General features: G+C 42.9%; 1 protein-coding gene across 1 annotated transcript in view; it reads left to right on the top strand.

Moving 5' to 3' along the window:
• The window catches only part of man1a1 (mannosidase, alpha, class 1A, member 1), a 116,418-nt gene that overhangs the window by 70,048 nt on the left and 22,997 nt on the right, over positions 1-23,373 (top strand). The window contains exon 5 of the mRNA XM_070925734.1: positions 19,935-20,029. Coding sequence (XP_070781835.1) covers positions 19,935-20,029 — 95 coding nt within the window. The remainder of the gene's footprint in view (positions 1-19,934; positions 20,030-23,373) is intronic.

Raw genomic sequence — 23,373 nt, forward strand, 5'->3', positions numbered from 1 at the left:
CCATTAATCCGCTGTCATCTGAAAAACGTCACACGAGTTTTGTGGATGACTTGCGTCTTTTATTGTTTTAAATGATGACTGAGTCTTTTCTTCACCGATAAAAGCCAACGCGGCCACTGTAGAGGCACGGGACAGGAAAAATGTGAAATGTTTTAAACAGTGAAATATTATCAGAGAGCGTCAGGCGAGGGTGTTTTTTTCAGCTGCAAACTAAAATGTGTGCAGTAAAGGATTTAAGAGTTTCCGAAGCAAAAAGGAAAAGTAATTCTAGGCTGTAACCAAGAAGAGCTACCCATGTTAGTTTTTGCCATCTTCTCATTTTCACTCGTGAGTTACTCGATGAGTGTGTGCGCGTGCTCGGAAGGCAGAGTTGCTTTTTTTCACGGAACTCCTGTGCAACATTAACGCTGCAGCGCTTGAAGAGGCAGCAGCGTGGTGTGAAGACGATGCACATTGCGTAAGCGTAGCGTTCTTGCTTACCGTATGAGTTAAATGCAAATGCAGTGTTTTCATCGCGGTGATGCAACACTCGGGTCTAACGGAGGAAACAGTTTGGCTTCCTGCCTTAATGCTAGCTTTCAGTGTTTTAATATTTTATCATTTACCAGTTACCACGATCTCCCTCTTACCTTCAGCGCACCCTTAAAGAGAAACTGTGCTGTTTTTCTGTTTATCGTGGTCTGTGTTTGCTTTAGATGTTTCCAACATCAATTCATGCTGTTGACTCCCGTCAGGGTCGCATTGGAACAGCTTCTATCTTTCCACATACAACCAGAGCGTTATTGACTGACTATGCGGTCAGTCAAAGTGGATCATATCCTTCATAGTACGGAGGTAACGCTTACTGGACCAGATCCAGTTTTTAGTGTAAAGCAGCCACATAATGATGCTCACCCTGTACCCTCTGTGTGATATTATTAAACCTAAAACTCCGTGCAGTATATGTCCAACAATTATGCTGATGTGTCCCTGGGGTTACGGCCTGACAGATCGGCAGCGGGCTATTGTTAGAAGCGCTGAAATGTCCCCGGAGTTCATGTGTTTTGCCTTGTTTCTTATTCATGTCAGCTGGCCTTAAGGGAGCCGGGCTGCTTCCGAGACCCGCTCTCATTGGACCTTATCTCTTCCCCTGCAAGGAAGATAAGGCAAAGAAGCTATTTGCCCCCCCCCTCCCCCTCCCTCTCACATGCATCTTTGAGTGACAGAGGAAGCAGCACTAGAGCCTCTCCCTTTGCTCTCACATTTGAGTATTATCAGACCGTGGCACTATCTCATCGCAGATTAGCAGTTGACTCCGACATGCCTATTGTTCAGCTTTCTCTCTCCCCTCGTATCTCTAACTTCTTTGCCTGTCATTCATTCACTCGTGTGCCTTTTTTTTTTTTTTTTTTTTGTCCTATTTTACATTGTTCTGTCTCTTTATTTTCTCTTTCTTTCATCTGCCCTTCGTGCGGGCGTCAACGTTTGGAGCTAATTTGTTTAATGCCCTTTAAAATCTGTTCCAAATCAGTGAGTATTGTCCACCTCTGAGGAGGTTTGAGTAATGAGCATTTATCGTCGAATCGATCCTCTGAGGGACAACCCCGAACTTGTAAAAAATGTAGTCGTGGCCTAGAAAGTTTGCAGAGAAGAAGGTGGCTCCAGTAATGCACTGAAGCCTGCTGAATTGCCACCTCTCTCTGGCTTTAAGACCATCTGAAACAAGCGTAATTAACAAACTTCCATTGCCAGGGCACGGACCAGCACGCTGCTGCCCAATATTTTAGGTCCGGCCTCAAGGCTTTTGCAATCATTTTGAAACAGCTCCAGCAAACGCTCTGATAAAAAGCTATTGACCCAAACACTTCAACTTTCTCCCCCAGCACAGACTGTGAAATACCGAGCACCTCAGCATAGTGTACTCTATTTTTTTTTTTTTTTTTAATTACAGCTCCAGCAAGCGCGCTGTGAATGTGGCATTAGAATGTAGCTGGCCTTTTGCTCTGCTCAGCGGCGTGAAAAGACCAAGAGTTTCTTCGGGCGAGGCTGGAGGGGCTGCAGGCTCACCCATTAGGCTGCATCTCCGAGTAGAACTAAGAAAACGTTAGCCTAGCATAGCATACCAGATTTAGAGGACAAGTCCTACAGAAAAACCAAAACCGGCAATTAACTGATCTTGCTAACAAAGTATTATGGTTTGTCTGGGTAGCCATCGGTGAGCCACGCTGTTGCACTGGGTGACATGTTCCTTCATTACTGTAGTTAATTTCAGTCCCACATGCTCCATCGTGTTGCCATGAATACTTATTAGAGCTCCAGATGTGTATTAATCCGCCATTGAAAGCAGTCCCCAACAAAAGCACTAATTACTCCAGCTTGATTCATGTTTTCTAAAAACTACAGTTCCCAGCTGTGTCAGGAAATGATTTAGCCTTCCAGTCAAAGTATGTTGATGTATTGAAGGTGCTATAGAAATAAAGTGTACTTCTGTAATGTGACCCGTTTCTTAAAGATGTGTGCCTTCAGTAGGAAAGAATGGGTCTGGGGCTCGAGGTCATACACAGGATGGGGGGGGGGGCGTATTGTAAAATGGACCAACGCATAATTGATTTTTGTCTTTTTTCATTTAACTGCAGTGTAGAAAGTTGTGTGCGTGCGGAAAATAAAATCCTTGTTTTCATGAATCCAACAGTGCACGTCCCTCTCTGACCTCAGCCGTTGCCCCAGACACAAAGCTCTTCTAGGTCGGCGTCGGCTCCAAATCAACTGTGTCCACATTGTCTTATCTGTGCTAGGAGACAAAAAAAAAAAAAAAAAAAAGAGTCCAAATTTCGGTGGTGAAAGTGCGTCATGCCCTGCGGCTCTCTGCTCAATATTAATGCCCAGCTCCGGCTGCGTGCCTCCCAACTCCTCGCCAGGCAACTCGCTTCTCTATGGGACTTACAGTCCAATTACATCAGCTATCTCCCCGGCTTTGTTACCAGGCCCCTCTCTCTCTCTCTCTCTCTCTCTCTCTCTGTGTGTGTGTGTGTGTGTGTATATACATATATATATATATATATATATCTGTACATCTGTGTATCTGCAGCCCCCTCTGATGTCTTTTTGATGTTAGACTGGTGCTTTTAAGGGCTAATACAGCAGGCCTGTCTTTCTACCATGGCTAACCTGGCTTTGAAAAAGACGGAAAAGTTAGTGTGTGTCTATCTCCGCATGTGTGTGCCGTCTAGCTGTGGACATCTGAGGGTTTTTCTTCTTCTTCTTTTTTTTTTTTTTCTCCTTGCAGACAGCAGTTTGACAGGTAGCTTTGTTTAACACTTGTGCTACACACCGCCTTAAAGGTCTTTGTTCTCTACTCAGCTCGTCTGTCTGACTGCTTCTCTTCCTAACAGCTCCTCTGGTTTTTTTTTGTTTGTTGTTGTTTTGTTTTTGTTTTCCACAACAATACAAAAAAAACAATAAAAAAAATATCACTCATCAACCGCCTTCACGACATAAAAAAACTGGATGACATCCAACATTGCTCCAACTCAACACCCGACGGAACAGGACTGCCCCTCCTCTGAGGTCTTCCACCAGAGGAACATCTCCAAACTCTGGCCGTTACTTCCTGACTTCCTGTTGCAGAGACCCTCATCTATGTGATTATTACATCTCGTCTGGAATACTCTAACAGAATCCTAATTGAACTGCCCCATAAAGCCCTGGACAGACTCCAGCCTGCTGCCACAGTTCAAAACCTTGGCAGCACATCTCCCCCCGCCACACAGCATCTCCGCTGGCCCCCTGTCAAGTTACGTGTGACATTTAAAGTTCTCCCCCTTTACCTATCTCCTCCACACCGACACCCCCTCTCGCGCTCTGTGCTCCTCAGACAATGGACTCCTTACCAATCTTCACTCCAGGGATGCCTTCAGTGCTGCGGCTCTTGCGCTCTTGAACGCTCTCCCTGCCTCGATCTGCAGTTCTGACATCTAGACCTAAGACATCATTTTAGCCAAGCATTTTCTTTAGCGCAGCAGTTTTTTTTTGCTTGTAATCTACACATAGGAGTGTCATTGGGTTAATTAATTAATTGTTAATTGTTATAATTATTATTAATGCTGCTCCATGTCCACTGGATGTGTAAATAGGCAACTGTTTGCTAACAGGATCGCCATATCAATTTTATAAAGTAATAATATCAAAAGAAATATGAATAAATACTGCTTTAACCTTTTAAATGTTTTCCATTAACATAGTAGAATTTGAGTAGCTGAGTTCTGCTATTTTCTCATGTAAAGAAATCATTTTCAACTTTTTGATTTGTATAGACAGAAAACAATACTCACAAAATGCCAAATATTTTGAACTGGTCGCCAAAGTTGCCACAGATTATTCGCCACGTTTTTTTTTATTGTTGACTGAAGTAATAATGGAAGTAATAATGGACGGATACTGGACAGATGGATATGAAATATGCAGTTAAATTCAGAATGTGGCACTTTTCTCTAATGTACCCACATTACACATACACATACGCACAGACGTTTGCCAGCCCTACCACCAAGCTGAAGTAACAATAAAATTTTGTAGCTGTGACAAAATCTCTTTTGCTTATTACACACACACACACACACACACACACACGGACTATGTCCTTTGGGGTAGATAGTAAAATCCTCAGAGCTGTTGTCTTTTCAAAACAGCCTTAAGGAAGAGACATTCAATTCTTTAAGCCACATTGATTTTGTTACCTTTTGTCTAAATTTACCAGCCGTCTAAACAACTGTCCTCTGTAGACTCAATCTGTCATTTGTAAGCTACTCCCATACAAGCCTGCTCGTTTTCTGTTTGTTTGATATTTGGGTTTCCTGCAAAAAAAAAAACAAAAAAAAACAATCAATCCAAATATTTAACGTTATCTTATTTTAGTGGAAGAAATGAAAATAGTTTGGAGAAGCCAGTCCACAGATGACCCAAACGCATCCACCTTTTTTTTTTTTATCAATCCAACTGTGGCACAGGGCAGCCCTTCGGTTTGAAAGCTCAATTTTTATTTATTTATTTATTTATTTATTTTTATCAAAGACCTTTAACAAGAAGGTCTCCGCCATAGAGCTTTGCAGTAACTGACATTTGCCAGTGACTCTGTGACATTTACACCCAAAATCATCACGTCTTAGTCCGTTTGTGATTTGTTCCTTGCCTTTTTAAACGGCATGTCTGTTACCCATTTGTCACGTGACTGATGTCCACACCGTCCATATATACTCTCCTGGCATGCAGCTCTTCGCGAGCTTCCTCCAGTGTGTTTACCATACCAAACGTGGTGCAGGGCGATGTTTCAGCAGCGCTGTTGACACGTGTTTGGTCCGTGTTAGCTTTACCAGGGGGGGGGGGGGCGTCAGATCAGGCTCTTAGCGGTTTTGTTGAACTGCTCAGATAGAAAGCCTTCTAGGGTTCCAGCTCGGGCATGTTCCTCTGACAACACGGACTCTCCGCTGGGACACTTGAATGGCGCTTCACTCTTTCCCCACCGAACACTCGCTCGCTCTGATTCTCAGTCTCTTTTTCGTTCCTACTTTTAGTCTGTTGTTTAAAGTATATTCTTCTAAAATATTCATTATTGCTAGCATCAGTTCATTTACTCTGGGCTATATTTGTCCCAGTACCCTTCCTGATAATTCTCAATGTGGCTGCCGAAAGTGAACGAACAGGCCGAAATGGAAAATCTGTTGGTTTCCCCGTAAATAGCCTCGTCATTATTTTAGCCAGCTGTTTCTGGCAAACCGAAGGGTATTTCAGTGAACCAAATGAGTGTTATTAATATGGTAATTATTAGTTTATTGTACTTAATGTTTTGGTTCTGGAGTTTTCCTTTCTCAACCGATCATCAAACAGTTTTAAGTGGGTTAAGTGAGGTGCACTGTGCACTAAAACCTTTCATTATTTGAGTTTTCTTTGATCATGAATGTGTCAGCTTCCATATTGTCATTCTCGGATAATTGTGTTTCCATGGCAACTGCTCCTAAGCCCATAAGCTCAGCTACTGTTGCTCCTGGCCAGTCACCCCTCACCAATCATCAATTATTTTTATGAAACAGAGCAAAAGTGTTTTCTATTGTGATTTTATCCAATATGCAAAATCCTCCTCTCAAGCTGCTTAGCTGGAGCGCGCACGTGTAGTTTTTCCCGTTTGTCAGCACTTGAATTTGCCCCCACCCCACGGATAAAAATCAAATGTGAGCAGGGAAGCAAAATAATCCAATCGCAAGTGGCCCCTTGAGATGCGTTTTAGGTGCATCTGAATGTCAGGCGTGAACTGCAATCTGCCTCAGCTGGATCAAGACACAATCTGGATATGAGACATTACAGTCTGAACAGATTCCCGTTGTCCCACCAGACTAGGTGCTTAATTTGCAGTCTCACACAGAGAACAGGCAAGGTCCTGTGGCAGTCGCCTGCATTGTTGATTACTTTTAGACATCTATCTTTCATCTGTCATTATGTTTCCCAAATGGTCCAACGATGGTCAATTCCTTTGTCTACTGCAGGTAGTTCTGCACTTGATACGATGAGCTAATATTAATAGGTGTACTGATGTGTATTCTGACAAAATTGACACATATATTGCAGCAGAGCATTAAACTCAACTCACTGTTTGTTGCTCACATTGCAGTTTTTACCCCCCCAGCCTATCTAAACGTGCACTCCTCCCCTGTAACTTTCCTACCGAGATGGCAATTTTCTATGTAAATTCACTTTCCCCAGTCTTCTTCATTTCCATAGCAGCACCGTCAAAAGGGCTGACTGTCAAAAGTGTGTCGAGTCAGCGCCGACCGTGCCACAAGAGAGGAAGGGGGAAATTATTATCAGGAGCCGATTCTCATCGCGTGTGCACGCGTATTGAAATGCAAACGCATAGAGCGGAGGAGCACAGGTTGCTAATATTGAGATGAAGGAAACACTGTCTTAGAAAGCGTTCCCGCCTCTCATATCTAGTGTCTGTGGGAGTCAGGAAGGGCCTCCATCGGTGAACCCGGAGGAGAGACGGGAAAGTGACAAAGTCACAGTGGTCACTGACGTCATCTCGGCAGGGCTACATTCGGTGGGACAGTGAAAGCAAAGAGTTGATGTCAATTGGCGTTCACTTTTAATATTAGTTGGATCTTGTTGGATTTGCTCTGTAGTTCCTCACTTTTTGCGTCATGTCATGAGAAGCTCTCCCCAGATAAATAAGGATGGGATGTATTAAGCAGCGTCGATGCAGGATGTGGGATATTATAAGAACAAAGACGCACTGTGGAAAGATGGAGAAATATTTGGTTTTGCATAAACATAATAAATGCTGCTGCCGCGGATGGCATGGCCATTAAGCTTGTATTATTAAGATTTGTTTAATGTACTAACATAATCACATTTTTTTTTTTTTTGGAGCTTGGTGAAGGACGAGTGAGTGGAGGCCTGGTTCTCACAGGGTGGAGTTGATGCAATGTATGTGACTTGATAAACGCAGGGGCGTGGACTCGACACGACATGAGCACTCGTGTCGGTTCCTCAGGCTGCACTTCGTGGTTGTGTTGCATTGCACTCATTAACCAGAGAAACGTACACTCCTGAGAAACGGAACACCAGGAGACACACGAGAAAGGCACAGACAGAAACACAAAGGACACACTGGTCTTCACCACAATGTTACGTTTTTCTGCCAGGTCATACTGCTCCATACAAATGAGAGTAGGCAGGAGCTCGGAAATGTGTCTGAATATGAGGAGCTCCAGTTCAAAAGTCTGGTCTGGTCGGGTCGGGTCGGGTCGGGTCGGGTCGATAGATTAGTTGAACTGCTGTGTCTTTGTCTTTTTGTCCCCACGCGGAGCTGCACTCAGCTCACTGACTTTGTTACAGTCAGCCATTCCTGCAGAATAAGTGCTGCTGTTGTCCAGAAAGACACAGATGTGATGAAACAGACGCTCACTGTACATTATTTAGCTTGTTACGCTGCTGCAAACCAAAGGCGCTAACCAAGTGTCTTTTTTTTTTTTTTGGGCCTGTTAATTTGATTTGGAATCAACAAGATTGACCTCTAGACTGTCGGAGTCATGTTTGTTTTGTGTGTGTGTGTGTACTGGAATTTACAGTGCATCCGGAAAGTATTCACAGCGCTTCACTTTTTCCACATTGTGTTATGTTGCAGCCTTATACCAAAATGGATTAAATTCATTTTTTTCCTCAAAATTCTACACACAACACCCCATAATGACAACGTGAAAAAAGTTTTTTTGAGATTTTTGCAAATTTATTAAAAATAAAAAACCTGAGAAATCACATGTACATAAGTATTCACAGCCTTTGCTCAATACTTTGTTGATGCACCTTTGGCAGCAATTACAGCCTCAAGTCTTTTTGAATATGATGCCACAAGCTTGGCACACCTATCTTTGGGCAGTTTCACCCATTCCTCTTTGCAGCACCTCTCAAGCTCCATCAGGTTGGATGGGAAGCGTCGGTGCACAGCCATTTTCAGATCTCTCCAGAGATGTTCAATCGGATTCAAGTCTGGGCTCTGGCTGGGCCACTCAAGGACATTCACAGAGTTGTCCTGAAGCCACTCCTTTGATATCTTGGCTGTGTGCTTAGGGTCGTTGTCCTGCTGAAAGATAAACCGTCGCCCCAGTCTGAGGTCAAGAGCGCTCTGGAGCAGGTTTTCATCCAGGATGTCTCTGTACTTTGCTGCATTCATCTTTCCCTCTATCCTGACTAGTCTCCCAGTTCCTGCCGCTGAAAAACATCCCCACAGCATGATGCTGTCACCACCATGCTTCACTGTAGGGATGGTATTGGCCTGGTGATGAGCGGTGCCTGGTTTCCTCCAAACGTGACGCCTGGCATTCACACCAAAGAGTTCAATCTTTGTCTCATCAGACCAGAGAATTTTGTTTCTCATGGTCTGAGAGTCCTTCAGGTGCCTTTTGGCAAACTCCAGGCGGGCTGCTATGTGCCTTTTACTAAGGAGTGGCTTCCGTCTGGCCACTCTACCATACAGGCCTGATTGGTGGATTGCTGCAGAGATGGTTGTCCTTCTGGAAGGTTCTCCTCTCTCCACAGAGGAACTCTGGAGCTCTGACAGAGTGACCATCGGGTTCTTGGTCACCTCCCTGACTAAGGCCCTTCTCCCCCGATTACTCAGTTTAGATGGCCGGCCAGCTCTAGGAAGAGTCCTGGTGGTTCCGAACTTCTTCCACTTACGGATGATGGAGGCCACTGTGCTCATTGGGACCTTCAAAGCAGCAGAAATTTTTCTGTAACCTTCCCCAGATTTGTGCCTCGAGACAATCCTGTCTCGGAGGTCTACAGACAATTCCTTTGACTTCATGCTTGGTTTGTGCTCTGACATGCACTGTCAACTGTGGGACCTTATATAGACAGGTGTGTGCCTTTCCAAATCATGTCCAATCAACTGAATTTACCACAGGTGGACTCCAATTAAGCTGCAGAAACATCTCAAGGATGATCAGTGGAAACAGGATGCACCTGAGCTCAATTTTGAGCTTCATGGCAAAGGCTGTGAATACTTATGTACATGTGATTTCTTAGTTTTTTATTTTTAATAAATTTGCAAAAATTTCAAAAAAACTTTTTTCACATTGTCATTATGGGGTGTTGTGTGTAGAATTTTGAGGAAAAAAATTAATTTAATCCATTTTGGAATAAGGGTGTAACATAACAAAATGTGGAAAAAGTGAAGCGCCGTGAATACTTTCCAGATGCACTGTATGTGGCCACGTATAGATATTTCTTGTCAGCTCTATAATCACCTATACGCACTGTGTTTATACAGTTAACCCCCGTGTTTATCTCCTCTTTCTCCATCACGCTCTTTGCGAACAGCACACCTCTGTAAATGATGAGTGAGTGTTTTATCACAGCTGACAGGTGCCCCCCCCCCCCCCGCTGAAACACCAAATCCACCCAGGAGTTGATCACTCTCTCTCTCTCTCTCTCTCTCTCTCCGTCCAGCCTCATTAACATTCAAACGGCTTCACCTGCAGCACTCTCGGGGTAGTTGAGGTGGAGTCGGATTAATTATCTTGGACAGTAATAAGTATTCTTGGGAGGCACATTCTGGAAAGATCGCCCTTTTTAACACCACAGCGACCCGGGGAAGAAAATTGCTGTTTGCTGGTCCAGAAAAACATCAGCAAAACCTCACTGAACTGTGGATGTAATGCTGGGGTTAAATTTAACCAGTATTTCCATACTATTCAGATGTGTGAGACTCCCAAGCACAGCCGTCAGTTACCTTGGTAAATAAATATTGCACCCTGAGGCGTTCTGCCCCTGAAATGTTTCCATACCTCGCAGACTTTTGCATTTTACACCTCAGTGAATGCCATCAGTGCTCTTCCCCTCTTTCTTTTCCTTCTCTCCTTTTGTCTTTCCTGTCTATCCTTTCCTTTCCTCCCTTTTTTTCCCTTTCCTCTTCCCTCTTGTCTGCACCTTCCTCTCCTCTGCTCTCGTTTCCTCTCGTTTCCTTTTCCTTTCCTCACAGTTATTAAACCCAGAGAGAGATTGAGCGAGAGACTTTGACGGAGAGTGGAGGGGAGGACAAGAGCAACCATTCACACAACAGCAGGCTTCTCAACCGCTGAAAGCTGTCACCTCCTCAGAGTGGTGTGTCTGTGTGTGTGTGTGTGTGTCTGTGTGTGTGTGTGTGTGTGTGTGTTTGTAAGCCTCTCCAATACAGCTGTCAGGGCAGCAGCCTGCAAACGGGCCTCATTCAGCTGACACCCAGGCAGTCGTAGACCAGCTTACTCTTCCCACATTTAGTCTGCACTCATCATTCAGTTTTGCCTTGCAATGCATGCAGTGAAATATCACACTCCTGGGCCCCTTTGTTTTTTTATTTTATTTTTTTTAATGCTGCTTGAAATGGAATAGAATGAAACACATGATCAAATTTGCACTTGAAATAAACATAAAAAAGGCATTAAAAATGTTTTTTTTTTGTGATTTAAAGTCATACTGCAGCCCGGTTCCTTTGTTTGCATACAGTAGGTAACCATGGTGACGCAGTGCACTTCGATGCTATCAGTGCAGAGGAAAAGCACCGGGCATTAGTATGAACTTCATACCTGTACGCGTCTTCGAAGTATGCTAGAGGCTGTATTAGGCATCATCAATTAGGTTATGATGCCACAATATAAATGTATAGTTAACGCCTGATAGATTCTTGTCGTGCTGCCGCCACTGTTTGAGAAGCAGATCAGTAGGCAGGAGAATGAAAAAGAGGCGAAACTGCATTAACATTTAAGAAAAGGAAAAAAAAAACAAAAGTGTAAAAGGGATAAAACCTGGAGCCTCACAGCAAGCTGTCACCTACTCTCCTATTATTACAGCCTGGCAGTGACTGGCCTTTTACCTTCTCAGCCTCACTTAACCAAAAACTACTGTCTGCTCAGGTTAGGGTGAGCTAGACCGACGCAAAAGCTCGCAAAGAAGACAGACGAACGAAGCAACGTTAATGGGAGTTGACTCAGTTGCTGCTGACAGTCACAGTTAATCTCTGGGCGCAGCGGCTTTAACAGTCTGCCGTTGGCTTCACCGGTGATGCGCTGGCGTGTTTTCACCACCACAGCTGATCTGGCCTAACATCACAAACCAAAATCAAACACACATTATCGTAGCAAAGCTGAGGCGCCGCAACAGAACATAACCTTGTGAAATACAAACGACGACATTATTATTGCGTAACGTGCCGCGCAAATAAACAGGTTGAATGATTTAATACAGAGAAACGGGGTCCAGCTGTTTCCCAATTCCTTCTAATATAATTGCTAAAATGTCACTTGTAATTTGGGTCCACATGTTGAACTTTTACAGAAATGTGTCAACCAGTTTGGGATTTCTACGATGTTAAATAATGATGACAAATGGTGACAAATTTGCTAACTAAAATAATCCAAAGGCGCTCCTTTAATTAGTCATCTGTTGACCATGTGTATGTAAATTCAGCTGGGTAAGAAACAGAGAATCCACAGAAGTGAGAACTGGAGGGGAAGAGGCGAAAAGAGGAGGAGGAGGAGGAGGTCTTCTGGAGTGACGGGGGCGTCGGAGAAATGAAGGGGGGGGGGGGGGGGGGGGTGGAAGGAGGAGTTGATGAAGGGCAGAGGGGAGGAGAAGGGAGAAGAGGGCCAATGTGTCAGGATCCTGGAGAAGGAGGCAGGCGGAGGTGTCGGCATGCGTGGCTCGCTCGGTCCCCGCAGATGAGGCTGTAATCTGGGCCACATGTCCCACAAGGCCTGCTGGGTGATTCATCTTAGTTAGGGAGCTGTCCAGGCAACTCTCTGTGGACTGCAACACATAATCATACATGCACAACACACACACACACACACACACACACACACACACACACACTCACACACTCTGCCAACATTTCTGATTAAAGAACTGGAGCTGGAGACTTGATTGGGCGAACACACATGCAAATACTCCCACATTAAAATGTTAAAATCTTCCACTGCCATCTCACTCCAAACACAATCTAAAACATATTCTACACATGACTTTAACCCTAATATAAAGTCAACTATGCTCAGTACCATTAAGGAAGCAAAGCAGAGGGAGGGCACTGTTAGGGCTGTAAGTTATTCTCCACTTTTTTCCATTAATGCTCAAAACAAGGTAGAAATAAACCTGTAAACCAGAAAACCAACAGTCATATTATTCACCACATTTTACTGCTAAAACCAGGAGGGCAGCAACAGAAAAACATTATCAACATTATCAAATCTGCCGATAATTTTCTGGTCTTAAAAAAAAAATGCCCGCAGTGTCCCAGAGTCCAAGGCGACATTCTCAAATGTCTTCTTTTGTCCGACCCACAGTCCAAAATCCAAATATATTCAGTCTGCTGTCGCAGAAGACTAAGAAAGCCAGTGAACATTCACATTTGTGAGGCTGGAAACATGAATCGTGGCTAACCGGGACCATCTGATGCAGTTGAACCTTGAGTTGAGATTGTTTTGTCAAACTTTAGAAACCGTTTCAGTTCAATTCTTTACACCAGTAATTTGGAAATGAAGACACTGGAGAAGATATGAATTATTAACCGGACTCTGTTGAAAGTATTAGGTTTTGCAGCACTAATACCTTACTGTCACCTTGCACTTACTATAGCTGTGTGTGCAGGGAGTTTATAAATACACTTTAATACATTTAGTATTTTGTAATGTTAACTTTTTTTCAGTTACATTTTAATTGGTTTAGATCATTGGGAGACACTGGAGATTTGTTCACACCCTGTCGAGTTGTTGGTCTGCTTGTGTTGTTTGTTCTACTGGAGTTCTCTTTATTGATGTTGCAGGGTCCCCACATCTCAGTAATTATGTTGGTAAGAAATGTATTTTCACCCCACAGCTGTTTGGAAAGAGACCAAAAAATAAGGGAAAAATAAGAGAAAACGTCCGTTCTGTGCAGGCACCTTTCTCTGGATCGATCTTTAGCGATTTAATGCCTTGAACGTTTTGAGTAAAAGTTGACCCATCTGATGTACTTCATTTAGTGACTACAGTGAATATCCCGCCGAACTTACGTCTTACACGCAGGTTGAGGTAAAAACAACAATATTAATGCCAAGAGATCAAGATTCAACCGTCAGTCATCATGTCTTGTGTGTTGCGTTGAGGCTACTGGTGTTGGTCAAACTGGACGCTCTACACAAGTGGTTGTTCTACTAAAGCCACTAAAGTCTGATGCCGTCTCTTTATTTTCTGTCTTCTGGAAATATCTTGAAACCTAACCATCTAATCCCTGACTCCAGGGTTAAAACCGAGAGAGTAGCCTTAAAATACCACGCAAAGGCGATGCGACGAGGCCAACTCCCTGGTGGTGCAAGTCTGCATGTGTGTGACTGCATCTGAAATGGACTTTTTCTTTGGTTTTCACGTGGACACATTGGTAAAGGCTCGGCCATGATTTGCGGCGGCACCGCTCATCATACTCAGAGTAAGTGTTTGGACATCCTTCTTTTAACAGCAGCATGTGTCACACCTTTTTAAAGCCTCCCGATAAAATGACCGCGGTGCTCCAGTGAAACCCTTGAACAGCCTGAGATTTTATTTTTGATGATTAATTTCCTCACTGCTCGGCCGGTAAGACGGCAGCACAAAGTTCTTCCTGCTGTCTTTTCTGGGGTTTTTTTTTTTTTTTTTATCACTATCACAAATATTATGAAACTTCTTCCGTTATCCTCCCACAGTCACTGCAAGGACTACCACAACATGACAGGTACTACAGAGGTACATCACTTATTAAAATAATAATCGTGTACTCTCTCTCTCTCTCTCACTGTGTGAACACTTTGGCAGCCAAAACAGTGGTTTCATAAATTGTCAGTCATTGGTAACTGATTCATTACTTACACAGCAAAACAAAAACAGCAAAGTAGTTCATTTTCCTGATGGATACTTTTTGTCAGAAGTGCCCAGGTGTGAAATGTGATTATCAACATCAGGTTTAACTAATGACTTCAGCCACAAGCTGTGTGTGTGTGTGTGTGTGTGTGTGTGTGTGTGTGTGTGTGTGTGTGTGTGTGTGTTCCTCAATTTCTGTATAATTCAGTTGCTTATTAAAGCTCGTTGGCAGTTTGCTTGATGGCCTTGGACACAGGGAGTGTTTAATTTATTCTTCTCTGTGTCCCTGAGAGTGTTTTTATTCCTCCCCTCAGTGTGCTCCTCGCATTATTAAAGGAATTAATCACTGGGATCTGACGCCTTGTTACGACACAATCCCGATCCCACAGTGCAGCCTGAAACACACACACACACACACACACACACACACACACACACACACACACACACACACACACACACACACTCAGTGGGGTAATTTGGTGTCAACAGCACCACCACAAATCTTGGCTTGAAAATACTGTGTCTTGTAGGTCCCTTTGAAATACAATATTAATATAAGTTTCAAAAGATGAAGACATTAGAAACAGATGAGTGTGTGTGTGTGTGTGTGTGTGTGTGTGTGTGTGTGTGTGAGAGAGGGAGTGTATCAATATTTTCATCTTTTACATTTTTTTTCATTTCATGAGATTAAAGTCTACAGAAAAATCCATAACCTCCAAGGGGATATTTTACTTGGGGGAGGTGTTGTCTTTAAGATCTGCCTGTTTTGCCAGTTCTCCAATACCAACAACGTCCACCTTTGTTTATGTGCCCTTGAGCAAAACACAAAGCCGCTGTGTGCTGAAATGCTGCACATTCTCACCCTGGCCATAAGTTTACATTACATTTACATGACGTTTACGTTGTTTTTGATGACAAAAGTCCCGTCCTGAGAACAGTCCTTAAACTGGTCTTTGTCCTCGCAAAACCTCTAAATGCTCATTTTTGTGAGGGGTTAGCATTTCGTTTATTGCTGTCCATCATTTACCATCCACTGAAGTGAAGGACTTCCGGGCTCAGTCAGTCTGCTTGTATGGGGTTAGGCAGCTTGACCGCAACCAAATATGTATATAGATAGCTATATATAGCTATCTATAGATAGCTATATATAAAAAGACGATTTTGTAGTTCTTGGTTGGCCATGAAATTCAGTTTTGAGCAGGTCAACAGAACGAATTCCACGCCAAAGCAACACATCAGAACGTAGAACAAGAAATATGACTATTACATCCTCGATTCTTGATTTGTAGTGGACATCTTCATGTGTTCCATTTAAGTAAGAAGAAAGAATATGAAGAAAACTTCATATGAGCAACCAAAGTCTACAGAGAACATGGACATTTTGTCACTGCTGCTTCTCACCCACAGCGCTCTTAACTTTTTCATCCCAGAAAGTCGTTTCCGACACGAATACCACATTTCTGTTACCCCTCTTCCTGGTCCGGCTCACGGGAACCTTTTCCTGCCTCTGACTTTTGAAGGAAATGCTGTCGAGTTGCCATATTGTTTTGACGAGTAGCCTCTTGAGTTTTTCTTCCTCACAAATCTTTCCTCGCACCCTGCCCCCCGTCCCTCACACCCTGCCGAGCGGTAGACCCCTCGGGAACAGAGCTGCCAGCTCGCTGACATAGTGTACTGTACCACCTCTGAGTGTGCGTGTGAAAGATATTACTACGCTGAGGAGAAGAAGAATGGAGCGGTGTTGACCTAGGTTTAAATGCTGATTTGATGCGTTGGTTGACAGCTTGCTTTGACTTTGAATGGTAAAACCTTATCGGTACTATCCATGCAGTACGTTTTACAAGTGGTAATGGCAAGGCTGTGTGCTTTTGGTGGCTTAACCTGCTGTAACGTAACTCAATATTTTCATCGTGTACATTTGGAGTCACAATGGTCCGGTGTAATTAAATCACATAATTAAAATGTTTGGCACGCTAGATACGATAGAACATTTAAGTGGGGCTGCCTTCTGCAAACCTGATCAGATTCACAGTTAGCCAGCTGTGTCAGATCAGAGCTGTGTTTGATTTGCAAATGCAGCAAATGAAGAAAAGCCGAATAAGTTTTTGGAGAGCGTAGCAAAACAGTTGTCGAGAGGTTTTGCTTGGTTTCCTGCATTTATATTCTGGATGCAGAAGTCTTTTATGGGTGCGCACGTTGCAGCGTGGATGTAAATGATGTCCTTCCTTTTAACAAGTGAACTTCCTCATTCATAAAGCTTGATGTCATACGGCTGCTTCAAATATACTTTGATAATGTTTGTACTGTATCATCTTCTATGGCTGTTTCCTAGGACAGGCTGTTGGGTTTGACGGTTTGTTTGTTTTTTTATTCCAAATTCAAAACATTTCCGGGTTTTATTTTTGCCGTTTCTGATGGACTAAATCAGTGCCCCAGTAGCACCCCCGTTCTACATCAAGGGTCGGGGGTAAATATGCCATATACATGTGGACCGCAGTAGTTAACAGAAAAACTCAAACGGACATAGCGTCACTCTCACTCTCGTCAGCAGACAGCAGCAGCAGCAGTTCGGGTCAAGCTGCCGAATCCTTGGCAACAGTGTCAAACAGTCCACCACGTCTTGGGCCAAATCCCATTCCGTCTGAACCGCTTGAATAAACCTGTGCCAGGAGCCAAAGATGGAAGTACTTTACTTTTACAGCCAACAAAACCAGACACCTCAGAGACACCATTACCCCTAAGCTAAAACTGCTACAGGGCTGCACAGTCAGATACGCTAACACAAAAGCTTGGACCAGGTAATCAAATTCAGAAACCAACCAGTAACATAATCACCACTAGTTTGAAAAGGGTCATGAGTCAAACATGATTATGAGTCCCCAATCACGGCATTGATTCTGTTTATTAAAAAAAAAAGGAAACACAAGCATTCTAACTATCCCAAAATGCTGATAATGTTCATTCACAGAGTTTGGAGCCTATTTTTGTAACTCTGCAGTTTGTTTTGTCAGGTGTGAACTGCTCCATTCAGGTGTAGGTGGGAGCCAAATCTCATCTCATGAAGTCTTGAAGGTCAAAAGTCGCGTTACACATTCACCAGAAATTCACTTTTATAGGACACCATCGCCCAGTTTTATTCAGGTCCCAGATACGTCTTCGCCCACTTTTCTACAAGCCCCAGATCCAGTTACATTTGCTCTTTTGCTCTTGTTTTACGGTTGAATATTCATGAAGTTATTTAAAGCGGCACCAGGACTCCGCACACACTGGTGGTACAAAGTGGAATAGAGGGTAACTTTAGGAAATATTGAACTTCACTCCTCCAAACTCGTTTGCGCACTGAAGTACACAACACATGCTCGTGTTCACCAGCTCAGCCTGTGATGTCTTATTCTGAAAGATACCAAAGGACTGAAAGGAGAGAAAAAAAGAAGCAAAAACATCAAACAATGAGCGAGTCAAGCTTTCTCTGGATGGAAGGCTGACTCACTGCTGTTTAGGACAACTTTGTATCTAAGTATAAGTTTTCATTCCCTCTTGTGAGCGTAGAATCATTAAAGCATCCAAATTTAATTCATTTTCCCCGGGGAATAATTCCTTTTTAGCTGCAAAGTTAGAGATAGAGCTGTATGTATCCTACTCTGAAGAACTTTCTTTAGCCAGTCAGTTTGGCTAGTTATGCTGGAATACCTTAAATATATAAAGAGGAAACACTGCTGGATGTTTTGCATGTGCATAGTTCAGTCATTCTCTCCATTTAGTTTCTGTAATTCTGTAATTTGGTAACTGCAGGTAGTCATGGTCAATCAGATGTAGGCTGATTGTTTATTTACAGTGGTAAATTGGTCAGAAATCCAGAAACTGTTTACATTGTGCCCTTTTGAAATATTCAGTGTAGGTGCCAGAAATGCTTCTTCTTCCTGGGTTCCAGACTTCACATCTGGTTCCATTATTATTTTGAGTGTTGAGCCCTTTTAGGAATAGTTCCACTAGAAGATATCGTGTAATTTCATCTTTACATAGCAAGTGACCTTCCACAAAAACTAAATGGGGTCCAGAGTCTCTGTCATTTTCCCCAAATTGCAGATGGAAAACATCACCGTAGCTTCAAGCAACAATGAGGCAGCCAGGGGACGATATTGGCAAAAGATTACTCGGACGAAAGGAAAGCGGGAAAGCCGGGAATAAAGGGATAAACAGAGGGGAAGGAAGGAGGGAAGGACTTGGCTACAGGTGTAAGCGGTATACTTTTCTGTTTTGTTTTGTTTTCTTGCAGGAGCTTTACATATCAATAAGAGGGGGGGAAAAATCAATATTGGTTGGATTGGATTAAGATTATTCTGAAAATCAAGCAACTTTCTGGACAATATTTGCAATGTAAATCAGGCTTTTTAGAGTTTTTGACCTGTGAATGCAGTGGGCTGTGACTTTAGTTGTGTAGATGTCCTTGTCAAATGTTGCCCTGGATGAAAGCCCTGACCTCAGAGCTGCAGTTCGTCCCCTGGTGCCGTGGGTTTGGCTGGCGCTGCCGCTCCTCGTGGTTATTTTTAAAACATTTTCTAAGACTAGTATGCCCATTTAAGAACACGCTTCCATTTCCTGTTTTCTCGCATTGTGTGCAAAGCTGCCCTGACCTGAGTTTGTTCTGTGCTTGTCACTTTATTTAGCTCCGAAACGACCGACGCGGAAAATTCAGGCTGGATTTTAGTTACAGCTGCAGTCGATTAGTCGATTAATCAATCAGTTGATCGGCTGAAAAATAATCAACAGTTATTTTGATAATGGATTAATAGTAATCTTTTCGTTTGCTGGTTCCAGCTTCTTAAATGTGAAGATTTGTGCTTTTCTTTGTCCTTAAATGTTTCAGTGCAATATATATCATATATATATATATATATATATATATATATATATATATATATATATATATATATATATATATACACACATACATATACATTGTTATTGTATATATTTTTTTTACTTATTTTTCACTTAAATACTGTAAATGTGTATATTTCTTATTTCTATTTCTTATTTTTATATTTTGTACATACTTTTAGCTCTAAATTATGCAACCTTCTTCTCTTGAATGGGAGCACCGGTACTGTACAATTTCCCCCCTCGGGGATCAATAAAGTATTTCTGATTCTGATTTATGATGGTAAACTGAATATCTTTGGAGTGTTGGAGTGTTGGAAGAATAAAACAAACATTCTGAACACTTCACCTAACGAGCGATTAGTCAATTAAACAAGAAAATAATAGTCAGATTAATCCCTATTGAACATAATGGTTAGCCGTAGCCCTAAAACAACTATAATTCCATGGCTTCCCTTGGTCATACTTATCAAGTTAAACTAAGGTTTAAGTTGTCTGGTATCATTGTTTACATGGTTCAAAAACAACCACACTATTATTGACTAATGGGTCTGATGCTAACCCCACTGTTGTTGCTCATAGTGTGCGGGATGCAGCGTTGGTCAAGAAGATGAAACCGTCTCTGGGCAGGGAGAAACGTCTTGTAATGAGATGCTGTCTGTCTCTCTTTCTCAGGTGTTCCGTAGAAAGGCGGTGGAGCTGGGTGAAAAGCTGCTGCCAGCCTTCAAAACGCCCACCGGCATCCCCTGGGCTCTGCTTAACCTCAAGAGGTAGAACACACATATACACATATATATGCACACACACACACACACACCCACTCGCTCTGTCTGTCTCTCTCTCTCTCACAGCAGTCCACTCTGGTGATATTTAAGTCAGCAGGTCTGTTTTTTTTTGTGGTTTGATACTTTAAAGAGCTCTTTGGTCTGAGGCACAAGCTCCCTCTCTATTCCGCTCTCACACGGAGCTGAGATGTTTTAGTTCTTACACGACAGAGCGGACTTGTCAGACAGAAGCTGCCGTGGTTTTTCATCCAGGACTACATGCCAGCGGCGGGCTCTGAAACCACGCCGCCGCTCAAAAGACAAACCAAAAGTTTTGGAGTGCTATGACGAGGTTACAGGCCACAGTCGGCCTTTATTAATACACCGCGACGCGCTGTCAGCTGGCTGCCTCGGGGCTTGTTGGACGCTCAGAAAGACACGCGAGTGTAATGACGGGAGATATAAAGCCAGTTTGTCCTTTTTAGTTACACATCCTCCAACACTGGTATGTTGGATAGGATTCAGCTTGAACTGATGATATATTTCTTGATCGTAATTTTCTCACAATCATTAAAGCTGCTCTATATTATGAAGACGTAGTTTGGCGATCGATGCATTAAATTACATTGCAGTGCAGTGCAGGCTTTTAGTCAACAGATCTATATTGAGAAATTGAGAAGTAAATTCCAACCAAAGGAATGATTATTTTCATTATTCCTTTAAGTGTTTTTTTTATGCACGTACCTGTATATATTTATCAATCACTTCCCATTAAGATAACCTCGATCTCACGATGATGTCTTTGAAATTCCTTGTTTAGAAGCGCAAAACAAAAATAAAGCACAAACCATACTATAAAACATAAGTTACTCATTATTATATTGCATAACAATTATAACAGTATCCCCTGTTAGGATCTGAACTATAAAAAAGTATTTGTCTCCGAGAACATCGGGGACTGTGAAGAACGTTCAAAGGTCTGCCATCCTCGTTGCACTCCAGCTCCTCTGTCAATCACGAGTGATGAAGGAAGCACTTTTCTCCCCTCCATTTTCTTTCTATCTCCCCCTCCCCAGAGAGAGACTCGACACTCTGCTGTTTGTCAGCCGTTAATTAAAAGGCAGGTTGTCCTGACGATAAACGTGCTGTGACAAATTAATTTTCTTTCTGTCTGTATGCGTGAATGGACTCTGCCCCCCCCCCTTTCCCCTTCATCCTATTCTCTGGAGTGAGAAACACCCCAGAGAGAGAGTGTGTGTGTATGTGTGTGTGTGTGTGTGTGTGCGTGCACGCATGCATGCATGCATGATCCCCTAGAGGCCTGAGCAGATTGCTGGTGATGATGACTTTACCTGCATGACTGAGCTATGATAGCTTGGAAGCACACACACAACCAACATCCCTCCACACACACACACACACACACCCAGCACCACAGTGGCTGATGCCGAGCAGGGGACTTTTCGTCTCGCATGTGACAGAGGAACGTCATCATAAGCAGCGTTGGGCATCTAGAAGAAAACCAGTAATTTGTCGAGCTGCATGCTTTTCCATTCCACACACTGATTCCCGGAAATGACTAAGTGGGAGCAAAACGTTCGACCCGCTGTGCTTTATTTTTGCCTAAATTGGTGGTTGCACATGCATCAGTGCACATGTAGGGGGGTTGATACGGTGGACTGGAACAATCACCGCAGAGGCTTGATGAAAGAGAGCAGTGATACAGCAAAATGCAAACTAGGGTATATTATATAGTGTTATGCATTTTAGCCTCCGGGTAGTTCTCAGGATGTTTTTGGTTTGTTGTCTTTCAACATTATACAATACCCAAACCTCATCATTCATAACCCTTTAACAGGCATTATTAATGTACCTGTGGTAATGTGACCTCTTTACGCCCTTTAGGCTGTACTGTATTTGGGCTACTTTATTGCTTTCAGCTGTTGTTGTAGGAATGGCTTCCCTGTCGTGTTCCCACACCTAGCTACCAATGTAACATGCCCATAACAAGTGCTAAAGACTTTAGACTTTAGTACAGTATTACAGGGAGACACTGGCGAGTAACCTGTGTACTGCTGTATTAATGTATTGATATGAAAACAGAAATAAAATACTTACGACTTTTGACTGACCTGGTTAGATTGTAGGATTCTTGGATATGAATATATTGAATTCACTGGTTGCGGGTTAGACAGCGATAAGAGGGAGAGACCGATAGAGACAGATCAAAAGTTCTCATAAATGGGCAGTCGAGAAGGAGCATCATTGAAGTGCTTGTGAAGCAGAGTAGTTAGGAGCTGTTAGACTTTCTACATAACCTTGACCCAGATTGAAGCAGGGAAGAATCAGTAAAACACACAGACACACTTGCAAATGAGGCCCAATTATCATCTCCCCTCTCTCTCTTTCACCCTCAACGTCTTTCTTCTCCTTCATTTAAAACTCTCCTGTGTTCCCTCTTTGCCCTCCCTCCAGTCCATCCATCCATCTTACCTTGACTGACCCAGTATCGTCCTGTGTTCCAGGACATCATATTGTAGGTCCACTCCACTCCACGGCCTTGTTCTCTTTATTCTCTCTCTGTAGTGTTTCATCGCTCTGCCTTGCAGCCGTCTAAAAAAGCCCAAGAGGGGCCACAATAACAAGGCCACAGTTTAAAACGCGTTATTGCTTCTACACACAAAGTAAAACCTGGTTTGCTCAGTCGCTCTGTTAATTTCCCAGAACAAGATACATTTCCTGTGTTAGCTACTTTTTCCACTGAAGGTAGGGGTTTGCAGTTGCAGAGTCCCAAGTTAAACAGAAAGAGTATTTGTTTGTCAGTGTCTACATGTTTTTAATTCATTTCTAAAGATGAACACGTTGTATTGAACGCAGCACACAATAACACCATCTGAAAGGACTTCATCCGCTAAGTAAGTAAGTACAGACTGCTTCAAGAGGGTGTGACCACACGACCCAGGTGGTTTGTTTCTATTATGGAAACCAAATGTCCTGTGTGAGTGTCACCTATTTAAATCATTTTTTTTTTTTTAATTCAATTCAATTCAATTCAACTTTATTTATATAGCGCCAAATCACAACAAAAGTCATCTCATGACACTTTACAAATAGAGCAGGTCTAGACCGACTCTTTATAATGTTATTACAGAGACCCAACAGTTCCCACCATGAGACAGCACTTTGGCGAGGGGGGGGGGGGCCAGGACCAGTTGGGTTTGAGAGAGAGACAGAGAGAGGGAGATAGACGTAGAGACACAGATAGATAGACAGATAGACAGACAGACAGGCAGAGATGTATGGCAGCACCAGCAGTAGAAATAGCAGCTATAATTATAATAATACTGGAA

This window comes from Enoplosus armatus, chromosome 19 (assembly GCF_043641665.1).
Source record: "Enoplosus armatus isolate fEnoArm2 chromosome 19, fEnoArm2.hap1, whole genome shotgun sequence".
NCBI lineage: Eukaryota > Metazoa > Chordata > Actinopteri > Centrarchiformes > Enoplosidae > Enoplosus > Enoplosus armatus.